Source organism: Camponotus vicinus, unplaced genomic scaffold (genome assembly GCF_025532165.1).
Source record: "Camponotus vicinus isolate PSW18456_S1 unplaced genomic scaffold, iyCamVici1.0 SCAF_4, whole genome shotgun sequence".
Lineage (NCBI taxonomy): Eukaryota > Metazoa > Arthropoda > Insecta > Hymenoptera > Formicidae > Camponotus > Camponotus vicinus.
This window is the reverse complement of record NW_028141976.1, coordinates 18,243,215-18,255,299: the sequence shown is the minus strand read 5'-3', so window position 1 is coordinate 18,255,299 and position 12,085 is coordinate 18,243,215. Positions and strand designations below refer to the sequence as shown.

Below are 12,085 nucleotides of genomic sequence, written 5' to 3'. Positions count from 1 at the left end.
GCACATTTGATTTCGCTCTTTAGCGTGCTATGATTGGCGCGGAGCGCTATTGGATATTCCTCATCATAATCGTTTTCAACATCTCTGGAAAGGTGTTCATCTTGCAAAATTGCACGTTTGAGATAGTCATTTATAGCGTGCAATTCGTACGATCCTTCGGGAATCGTAATTTCCTTGTCGTCGTTGCCAAAGTAAAATTTATTATTCAAAAAATTTACGTTTGGAATCGTATGATAAGTTTCAAAATCCGTTAATCCAAGCTCGTAATCGGCATCAGTCAAATCTATAGCGGGAAAATAGCTTACAGCGAGAACGCTGCTTCTGCCAGTCAACGTAAGTGTCAGTGACATGTCGAACGAATACTGAGTCATGACGATGGATTGTCAGGCTTTAAATTGATCGTCGACTGTTTGAAGAAATTTTAAACACAACTGTCCACAGATGCTCTGATTGTAACTTTGATAAGATGCATAATTGTATTCAATTTTCACTCGTCCGAAATATCGCACAAGTTCCTTGGGTGGTCGAAGGTTTCCAAAACTGTCGAAATATACGACACGATCTCCCCTCTTTGCGTACGCTACCCAATGAGTACCGGGACCATCAACGTCATCCAAATTGACGATACCGCTCTCGTTTCGTCGTACACTGCTTATTGGTAAATTATTGCGCATGAAAACACCTCTAAAGAACGGTATATGCATACGTTTCGCCAATTGTTCCAATTGCACGTTAGTTGTCGCACCCGTAGGCATTTTTAATGTTTTTTCGACGTTTTTTTTTTTCTCTTAGACTTTGTTGAGAATCCCTGTCCACGCTTGTACGGAGCAAGATAAAGTCCGCGACCTTCCATAGCGCGATTGTGACGCTGCAACTCTTCCAGCTGACGTTGCGCCGCCTTGCTATCGTTTACCGCCTTTGCGATTCCCGCCGCACCGCCGACCAAAGAACCGACAACTCCCAACAACGGTAAAAGTGGTAAAATACCACCGCGTTTCGCTACTGGAAGTATTCGTTTTTTCCTCCTCTTTGTCGTCGATGACTTTTTCATCCCCATGCCGAGTTTTGTCTTTACCTTCATTGTCGCCCAAACAGTCGTAGCGGCTGCTCTTTCACCAAGAGTCGAATCCCTCGCGGTAATGCGTTCTCGCGCTCTTGCAGCTAGTATGCGATCCGCGACGTGTCGTTGACCGAGGTCGTTGCTTCGCGAGTAAGCAATGTCGTGCTCGCGACAAGCGGTGTCCAATGGATTGATGCCTCGATCGCCTCTAGCCAATCGTTTCTCTAATCGAGTTCCCGGGCCGCAAAACTGATAACCGGGAATATGTAATTCGATGGGAAGAGCGTTTATCGCACGATTTAAGAGACCGCTACCTCTTACGATTCTCGCTGACATTCGTAGCAATTTTTTATTAACGGTGGTGGACCGTCGATGTGTGTTCGCATCCACGGCTGATTGTAATGTCGCATGCACGAACGATATTGTCGAACCTCCGAATCAGCCTTTATATATTCTGGAAGCTTGTCCCACAATCGTTCCACGTAATCACCAAAATTTTGTAGTAAAACAATCTTTGGGATATACTGCAGTTGTTCGGCGGTAAGCCGGAAAATGTCTCTTTCATCCGACAGAAGGAGAAACATTTTGATACTGAACGGTTTCGAGTTGAGACACCTCTATAAATAGGTCTCCCCCCTCGTGATCATTCGCAAAATTGATTCGAAAGAGAAAACATGCGGTTCGTGCGACAAGCGCGGATAATCAAAGTATCAAATTTCGACGATAGACTAATATCGGAGAAAAAAGTACGCAAGCATGGAAACATGCTACCGACTACTATACGCGGTATCGTTTGCGGCCCTTCAAACTGCGGTAAGACAAACGTGTTGATTAGTTTGATAGAAAGTCCGTACGGTGTACGTTTCGAGAACGCGTACGTATACTCGAAATCGCTTCAACAACCGAAATATAGATACTTGGAAAATTTATTAGCACCTATAGACGAAATTGGCTATTTCACATTCTCTAATAACAGCGATGTCATTCCACCGAGCGAGGCGCTTCCGAATTCCATCTTTATCTTTGATGACGTGGCATGTGACAAGCAAGATACGATAAGAGAATACTTTGCAATGGGTCGACACTCGAGCGTCGACTGTTTCTATCTTTGTCAAACGTATGCCAAGATACCTAAGCATCTTATACGTGACAATGCGAATCTTTTGATTTTATTTAAACAAGACGGCACAAACTTGAAACATGTATACAACGATCATGTAAATACCGACATGTCTTACGACGATTTCCGCGCATTGTGTCAGAAATGTTGGCAACGCAAATATGGCTTCGTAGTCATTGATAAAGACAGCACGTTGATCAATGGACGATATAGAAGAGGATTTAATGATTTCGCGATACCGTAAAGCGATCAGTCGTCATCGACACATTGATCAAGCATCATGAACGACGATCGTGAAAAGATTGCGATAGAGATTGCAAAAATGAGCGAATCAATTCGCAAAAAATATCGCGCTTTGAAAACTGGTAAAATGGAGGAAGACGTTGCATTGGAAAGACAATTTAAGCCAATTACCGAACCTTTAAAACAGCTTATCGAAAATACTGTGGAATCTGATGCGCCGAAAATTGAACCATTGAGTTTAACGTTTGGAGAGAAGCACGAGGAAAAAATAAAAGAGTCGAAGCAAGGAATAAAGCGAGCACGGATAAATATGCCGATAAACGATTCGCCGATATATTCGACACCGAATCGATCGAAACGAAGGAAACAATTTTCTAATATGGCTACTGTTTCTACTCCGATAAAAGTACAACCGCGTCAAACAATACCATCCCCGTCCGTCGAAGAAATTTATGAGACCACGCCCGATTCGTTTGTAACATCGGTCCGACATGAATTAGAAACGTCCGAAGGTCAGAAAACGTTCCGAGATCATTTTGGTCCACTAGCGCAAAAATATATAGGAGCTATCATGAGTGTTGATAAAAATAAGAGTATGGATTACGTCTACGGTGTTAAATTTACCAGCGAAGGAATGATGCTCGGTGATAAACGTTTCGATGTGGACATGGAAGATAATATAATTATCGATGGAATAAAATATACGGGATCCGAAGGTATCTACGATTTGATTTTTAGAAAATTTCCCAATCATAAAAAATACACTCAAGACGATTTGTATAAATATCAAAGTATATTAAAAGCAACAAATGCGCATAAACGTGACAACAAAGTTAATAATCCTATTAAAAGTAACAAAGGATACAAGTACAAATATATAATTGCACCATTATTCCCCGATAGAAAGGTGGGAAGAGGTATAGACGCGCCGCACACCATGACGCTAAGCGACAACATGATCGATTACGTGCATTGGAACGATCCCAACGAATTGGTAGATCGTTTGCGATTGCTGGACGCCTCGCGTCGAGCCGGCAACAATGCTCACGACAATGAAATCTTGTCAATTATCGAAGAACTTCGCGAGGCTGGCATTATTATAAATTAAACTATGCGTCAACGATACATGTCATTCCGTCAAAGTTCTCGGTACCGAAATGTCGATTAATAAATTTGGATTATCGCTCGGAACGTCGAATAATTTGTACTATCAATGGAATGGATTATTGAGAAATTACGTTCGCGATAATGCTCTCTGCCAGACTACTACCGGCTTTGACGCAAGGTCGCGCAAGATTCAACGTGTAGCGCAACCGGAAACTGATACTGACGCCGTCAACAAACGATATGTGGATAAACTTTTGAGAGATCGACAGGGAGAAATTGAGCAAAAAATTATCACGCTTGAAACACACGTGCAGGCGCTACGAATAATGATGGATGAGATAAAGAATGTGCTGAGATATGCAACATCTGACTCGACACAGTAAACGAGACATACTAATATCGCAATATTAATTATGCCTCGATCAAACGTGCGAAAGAAGATAAACACCTCCGAAAAGCGACAACTTGTCGAGGAACTACATGCTCCGGCGAGAAGAAATTTTCCACGAAGACGCGTCATTGTATGCGGATACGACGATCTGTGGCAGGCGGACGTGGTCGACATGCGTTCGTATTCTCGACTCAACAAGGGTCATAAATACATACTCACAGTTATCGATGTGTTGAGCAAGTATGCGTGGGCCGTACCGCTCAAGAGCAAGAGCGGAAACGAAATGTCCGAAACGATCGCAAAGATTATTGGAGACGATAAAAGGTGTCCGAAAAATTTTCAAACCGACAGAGGAAAAGAATTTTACAACGCGAGTGTGCAGAAACTCATGAAGAAACACAACATTAATCATTACTCGACGTATTCCATTATGAAAGCCTCGGTCGTGGAACGATTCAATCGTACTTTGAAAAACAATATGTGGAAAATGTTTACGCTCAACGGAAATTACAAATGGATCGACGAGCTATCTCGACTCGTTGCAGAGTACAATACGCGAAAACATCGCACCATCGGTATGAGACCTGCCGACGTCACTCCAGCGATCGCCGAAAAACTTTTAAATACGGTGTATAGCAACGTAAAAATTGCGGCTCCGACAAAATTTAAAGTAGGCGATTCGGTACGCGTAAGCAAATACAAGACCATCTTTGAAAAAGGTTTCACACCTAATTGGACGACCGAAGTTTTTAAGATTGTCGAGGTGCAGAAAACTAATCCCGCGACATTCATACTCCAAGATTCGCGTGGAGATCCCGTCGCTGGAGGATTCTACGAATACGAATTACAACGCGTCGCTAATCCCGACGTATATCTCGTGGAAAAAATTTTGCGGGAAAAGGGTGATGACGTATACGTGAAATGGTTGGGAATGGATAAATCATACAACTCTTGGATACATAAAAATAGTGTATTATAAATATTTATTAAAATAATATACATATAAACTATATAAATAATTTAATATATAAATATTTAATAATATAAAAATATATAAAGTGTATTAAATATAAAAATATATACATGGTTATGTACAAAATATACAATTAATAATAAATAAAATATACATTTATTTACAATGGTATTCTATAATGTCCCCACGGTAACGTATCGGTGGTTTCGGGTACGATATACCGCTTATCGTCGTACGGACTCAGAGCAATTTTCGTCTCGCAGATCGTGTATACTTGGTGCAGTTTAGATCGTATACACGACTGCTGACGTGTCATTTCAATTTCTTCTTTCAAACACCGCATGTAGTCGTCAAACGTTATCGTTCTCGCAACAACGTTACTCTTGACACCTTTAACTTTCTTCGTGTCCTTTTTTCCATTCACTCGTAACGCGTACATCTTTGCTCTGAGCCCGACGAATTCGGTCATTATGGTACCGTTGTTTTCGTCCTTCATCAGGCCCGGTACCTTTTTATTTACAAGCGGTATACCATACGCATTATCCACTGCATAATCGCTCGTGTCGAATCTGATGATATCGCGCTTCATATTCTCATACACATCCGCGCACTCAATGTGATATATGAGACTATCCGTATCGGTGTACATTACCTGGCATTTGTCGCGATACATTGGCGTCATATACTCGTGATGAAACTCGTACAAACATGTCTTGGATATGTCGAGTATGCACATACCCACGTAAATCGGTTTGTAGAATTTCACCTCGAGTTTGCGCAATTCCACAGCGATTAAGTTTTCTGAAAAAACGCTTCTGCTGTGGAAATTTGGTTTCGCGATCATTGCCTCTGCGCCATACCGACCATCCCACTTTGTTAACAATTTAACATCGACACGATTGCGCACATTTTCCATCGTTTTACCAAACACTGCATTGTTCATTAATTTATATAAATTTTTTTCGAAATCATTTTTAGCCAATGTTCTAAAATGTGTATTTAATTCTATGTAATTTCGAAGCCACGGAGATTGTGAAAACTGTAAAATTCGATGTATTTTTGTTACGCGAAGACCGTGACGCGTACACTGCTGCAGGTTGCGATAGTGTATCACGTAACGCTTCTTATCGTATAGCGTTGCAAGCAGTTTAAATTCCCGCTTGCCAGGTGGTTTGTCGCGTGTCGGGCAAAACGGCAGGTCAGTGTGCGCATCGTGAAGATGTTGCGGGTACTCGAGGTCCACTTCGAGGACATAGCCTGTAGGCGAATCTAGCGTGATGGATGATACATCAAAATTGGTCACATCGTCGACCCATTGAAAATTGGCGTAAGGCAACGGTTGACACATTGCCCATCCGTACAAATTATTTACATCAAAGTACATCAAGTACGATGATGGTTTCGATGGATCGTACGACTCCATGTACTTGTTATTAGCGCGAGCGTATCTACCCGAACATTGACTCAGACCGCCGCGTATACCACGTTCGATGAACATAACCATGTCGATGTCAGTAAGCAGCTCGAACGTGATCTTGGTATGTTTCAACATGGCGTCCCACGTGTATCCGGGGAGAGTATAGTAATACGCGGGGTCGAGTCCGTAACTTTCGATACATTTATCTCGAAAGTTTTCGAAAATGTCTGCTAATAACAAGACATCAATTTTAAGATATAAATCGCTATATTCTCCTAGCGTTCGAATGGAGAATCGCGTCCAGATGTTCTCGGCGTGCGCGTAATCGCTCTCGGATACAGTGTCACCGGTCAAGGAACTGTAAAACGATTCGCGCGGTGGTAAACACGTATCTTGCAACCTCTCTACAGAGTCGATGTATTCGTACGGAAATACACCTTTTCGCGTTAACAAATTGAAATTTTCTGTTGATAAATTTTGAAATTCTGATTTTAAAATTTTGAGTTTATCTTTGTCCAAAAACGATGCCAATTTGTCGAGACTCGATGCGAGAAATTTGAATGAATCGATGAAACGTAATTTTACATGATTTTTTGATTCTTCATCCATACAAACATCTTTTGTAAACGAAATATATTTCTCTTTTGTTATCGGAAGTAACTCGATTTTCCCTTCGAACGATGTGGCTATTTCCTCGATAATGAAATGTGAATCATAACCGGATAAATTGTGAAAAACTATGGGAATACAAAAAGATTCTTTATAATTTAAATTGCAATTTGAGTGTGCTGGACCTCTGTACCGCCCGGTCAGATGGCAATGATCGCGAACGCGTGTATCGTCTTGCACGAACGGTTTTTCGCATATATGACATTGAGTGGCGCTATGGAATTTCTCCCACTCTTCGGACGTCAAATTTACCATGGGGACATTTGTTTTTAAAATATTTTTTACACGTAACGCTAAATTTTTGAGGTCTGCGGCGAACCATGCTATACAATCGGCGCTACGACGCGAATGATATGCCGATAAAGATTCGTCGTATGAACAATGTACATAATAAGCTAAACTAAATACTTGGTGATGTTGATATGCGTTTTTCTCTTCTTCCGTCTTGGCCAGAACGCATTCCAGGTCGGCGTAGACCACAAATGGAAGCCGCTCCTTCCGATTAAAGTTGTTGAACGATAACCACTTGTCCTTATCGCTCGGCAATCGGACAGCGCAATCATTCATCTTTCCACAGTCGACCGTATGCGACTGCAACTTGGTGTCCGAATTAAAATAATGCAGGCATCTGTAAAAGAAAAATTTTTTTTAGATTTATATACAATTTGCTACATAACTTATAATTATTCAAATTAAACTTACCGATCGCAGATATATTTTGGATTCTTGTGTTTGCTCAATTGTGAGCTCACGAGCCGGGATAAATTCTTAATCCAAGTGAAATGTCCGACGCTGTTGTCGTCTTCAATGTACAGCAAGTTGATATGCTTATCCCGCTTCTGCTCCGTAAGACGCATCGGGACAATGCTGTTCTTGTCTTCGATGCTGTACACATTTATAGAAATGTCATTGGCAAGTTCAAAATTTTTTATTTGGTTCACAGTCACTGGAAACTCAATGTCCCGGAGATTCAGCACTGTCGTGTAATGCGGGTACGATGATTCCCGATTCGTGTCTCTTTCGGCGGGGTATAGGGCGGCGACCACTGCCCACGCGAAACATGCATTGTCCTTTGATTGTACATTAATCACCGCTCTTTTCAACATAATCTCCCGCGGTAACTTAATGTGACATCCCGCACGCATAGGATTATACTTATTTATATTTACAGTTAAATTTAATATTCGCGACAAAGCCCACCCGCTGTCGCGTTCCTGAAACTCTTCCAGAGACGCTAGGGTGGGTTCGATAACGCGCCGTTCGTACCACTCGCGTAAATCGGATGTGCGAAAGAGTTGATAGTTTCGCGTATTGATACTTTTGTTGGCGTGTTTATCCCCAGCCACGAATTCACCGTTAAATATAGTGTTCACTTTCACATTACAGTGTTTTTTCATAACATCCTGCACATGTTCTATCACTATGTCTTTGGCGTCATCGAGAAATTGGCGAGGTTCAATGTGATTATAGTTTATCACCGCACCAGTCGATACGCGACTCTCGAACGCCGTATCAATCTCGCGCCACACAAGTCTATTTTGACGCGCGCTACATCCGGCACCCGCGTGTACGAAACGTCCACGTACCGAATTTTTCAACCCTTCGAGGCGCGCGATCCGAGCAATCAGCGATTGTCGATTTCCGATCGATAATCGCGGTCGCTTGATGCGACTTTGCTCTTCCAACGACTCGATGTATTGGTCGCATCGTTGTTCCCACACAATGTAATCTTCCAGCGAATCAATCAATGTGGATTGCTCTCGCAAATTTTGTTCCTCCATATTGTAACACACTTGCGAAATGCGCTTCCCAATGATAGTTCCGGATGTACTTTAGCAAAATTACTGGCGGGGCGTGCCTCTTGATCATGATTTATATACTGTCTCGTGCATATCATCGAACATTCTAGAATGATTTCATCTTAAAAAATTCCCTGGAGTAGCGTCTGCAATTTAACCTTGATAATTTCGCGTTTTGTCACGTACATTTGAAAAATCTAACGTGGTTGCATCGGGAGCAGCCGTAAAACGGCGCTTGATTTTAGCACATTCAGCTAAATCTTTGTCTAGGGGTGATGTGCGTTTTAACCTTGGCGGTTAATCTTTGTTCCGATGCACATCTTAACCTTGAAAATTTCGCGTTTTGTCACGTACATTTGAAAAATCTGACGTGATTGCATCAGGAGCAGCCGTACATCGACGCTCGATTTTAGCGCATTCAGCTAAATCTTTGTTCTGATGCGCAATTTAACCTTGAAAATTTTACGTTTTGTCACGTACATTTGAAAAAATCTGACGTGGTTGCGTCGGGAGCAGCCGTACATCGGCGCACGATTTTAGCACATTCAGCTAAATCTTTGTCTAGGGGTGATGTGTGTTTTAACCTTGACGGCATGATTTATATACTGTCTCATGCATATCATCGAACATTCTAGAATGATTTCATCTTAAAAAATTCCCGGAGTAACGTTTGCAATTTAACCTTGATAATTTCGCGTTTTGTCACATACATTTGAAAAATCTAACGTGGTTGCGTCGGGAGCAGCCGTACACCGGCGCTCGATTTTAGCGAATTCAGCTAAATCTTTGTTCTAGGGATGATGATGTCATCGCAGCCGTATATCGGCGCGACAAAATTTTAGAGGAAATTAAAATGTCGTGTCAGCAATAATCCCCTCTACATTGCAATTTGCGATACTATTTGAATTGATATTAATTCTAATACGATCAGTATTGCATCAATCGCGCGTGTGAAAGGTTCACTGAAGAAATCAACATGAATTTTTACGTTCCGATTCGAAACGGTGAAACTCCACCGTGTAAGAAGCAAAAATGTGACACGTAAGTTTCGATCTTTAAATATTTAATTATTTAATTTTTTTAAATATTGATCTAATTTATATATTTTTATAGCATTCAGCCTCGTCGTGCGACTCGCATACTTGGAAGAAGATACGCTCTAACCCCAACGTCGTACAAGTATTTGGACATTGGAATAAGCGTTGGAGCTGTGTCGTACGTGGAACTGATTCTCGGTGATAATCGAGGCAATCAAATAGTGTTGCCTTTTTCAACGTGGAATTTGTTGATGCAGAAGCAAGCAGACATTGAACAATTTCTACAATCGACTGCTCTCGCATTAAGGATTGGAGATTTATCGATCGAAATGTATCAATCGAAAATTGTAAAACTCACATTATGTGACAATTCTTTGTACATGAAACCACCGACATTATTACATTTATTTAATTTTGAAAATTGTATCGATCATATGCATAATTGGTTATGCGAGAATACGTATCTCGTAAATGAAAAATTTAAACAATTTGAAACTGTTTTACGACGTAACAATATTACTACTGTATGCGATGCTGTAAAAACGATACGTGATAGTGACGTCTTTAACAGCGAATCATTAATCGATTGCGAATTATTAACATGTGCTGTAAATGATATTCTTTACGATGCGTGCAATAAATAATTATTTTTATTCCATCTATGATTTTAATTCTTTCCTTCCATACGAATAAGAATAGTTATACTTTTCTCAACACGCTCCGCTAAAGATGTAGAGAAATGCTGAGGTAGATGAGACGTGATGCTCTAGTTGGAATGAGACAAAAGATATTAAAAGATATATAATGAAGAGGAGCCTGCGACATTAGAATATTATTTCTTTCGTTGTTCTGTGCTTGTCACAAAGTTGTGGAGAGTGTGTGAGGAAGAAAAGTGAACAAAATTATGTGTATTCCTAAACCATACAAACCGAGGTCCGATCCTCGCTTTTACTCTGATCTCCCGAGAATACACATTGCAAAATGTTTCTGGACCGAATCCTACCAACGTCGAAACCGACACTACTGCAAGGATTGTCGGTACGGATTTTATCGAAATTATGCATTAAAACATAATTATTTCCACGGGTTCTTCGAGGGACCGTTTACACCGTTTAGGTGCTGTCACTGCGGCACGGAGGTAACGGTGATAAGATCTGTCCTAGACTGCAAGGATTGTTACCAGGAATATTGTCATACGTTCCGTACCCTCAAGAGACAAGGATATGATGTAGATAATATGTCCATCATAGTATATAATACTGACCGAATGGAAATATGGAAGATACATTTTTTACCATCTGAACCTCCTAGTATAGAAGAGCAACGAGAGGAGTTGCTGGAACCTTATTACATGCTGCCTACTCAGAGCGAAAATTCGGCGACGCGTAACGAACTCTTCTTTCAAGAAACATAATTTGTAAGTAACTTTCAATTTATAATATATCAAAAGTTCTAAAATAAATTATTAAAAACTATTCAAATGTCTTTTTCTGTTCCAGGAGCGGCTCCACTCAGCCCGGCACATCGACCCCTTAGCATTCTAGGAGCGGCCTCCTCCTTAGCCCGGCGCACTCCCCCCAAATATATTATTCTTATTATTTTATTATTATATTATTATTATTTTTTTTTTAAATTTTAAATTTTATATTATTATATTATTATTTTATTAGACACACACACACACACACACACACACACACACACACACACACACACACACACACACACACAAATTGTATAATACACACACACACATTTTAAAATAAATGTTATATTTAGTATTGAAAAGAAATGTATTTATTTACGCGCCTCTCCTTGCGTTCCCATCCCTTGCGTCTCTCTTGCGCTAGTTGTAAGTATAGCAATATCGTTCTCTCTCTCTCTTTCGTACGCGCTATCGTTCTAACAATAAGTCTCGCGTTAGTTGTAAGTCTCGCGATATCTTCGTTCTCGCTCGCACGCGTTATCTTAGCTATTATCGTTCTCTCTCGCACACGTTGTTCTCGCGATATTATAGTTCTCTTTCGTATGCGTTCTCTTCGCGCTATTATCGTTCTCTCTCATTCACAAGCTCGTCGCTATCACTCACTTACCTTTGCGTCGTCCTGCTCCCACCTATGTGGCATCTTATAATGCGTCGTCCTTGTCCCACGTTGACGCCATCCTTGTCACATGTTGATGATGTCACGTGTCATCCTTGTCGCACTGTCCTCTTCACACACTTTACGCTATCCTTTTCCCACACGTAGCGCTATTCTTCTCACACCCG

The 12,085-nt window shown here is 41.0% G+C and overlaps 2 protein-coding genes across 2 annotated transcripts in view; one reads left to right on the top strand and one right to left on the bottom strand.

Moving 5' to 3' along the window:
• Window positions 1-12,085, top strand: part of LOC145970897 (uncharacterized) — a 138,589-nt gene that overhangs the window by 99,022 nt on the left and 27,482 nt on the right. The gene's annotated exons all lie outside the window — the stretch shown is intronic.
• LOC145970539 (uncharacterized) lies at window positions 4,878-7,924 on the bottom strand. The gene is made up of 2 exons (XM_083097389.1): window positions 7,683-7,924; window positions 4,878-7,608 (listed from the first exon to the last, which is right to left on the bottom strand). The coding sequence occupies exons 1-2, from the start codon at window positions 7,835-7,837 to the stop codon at window positions 5,055-5,057; spliced, it is 2,709 nt and encodes a 902-aa protein (XP_082953515.1). The 5' UTR covers window positions 7,838-7,924; the 3' UTR covers window positions 4,878-5,054.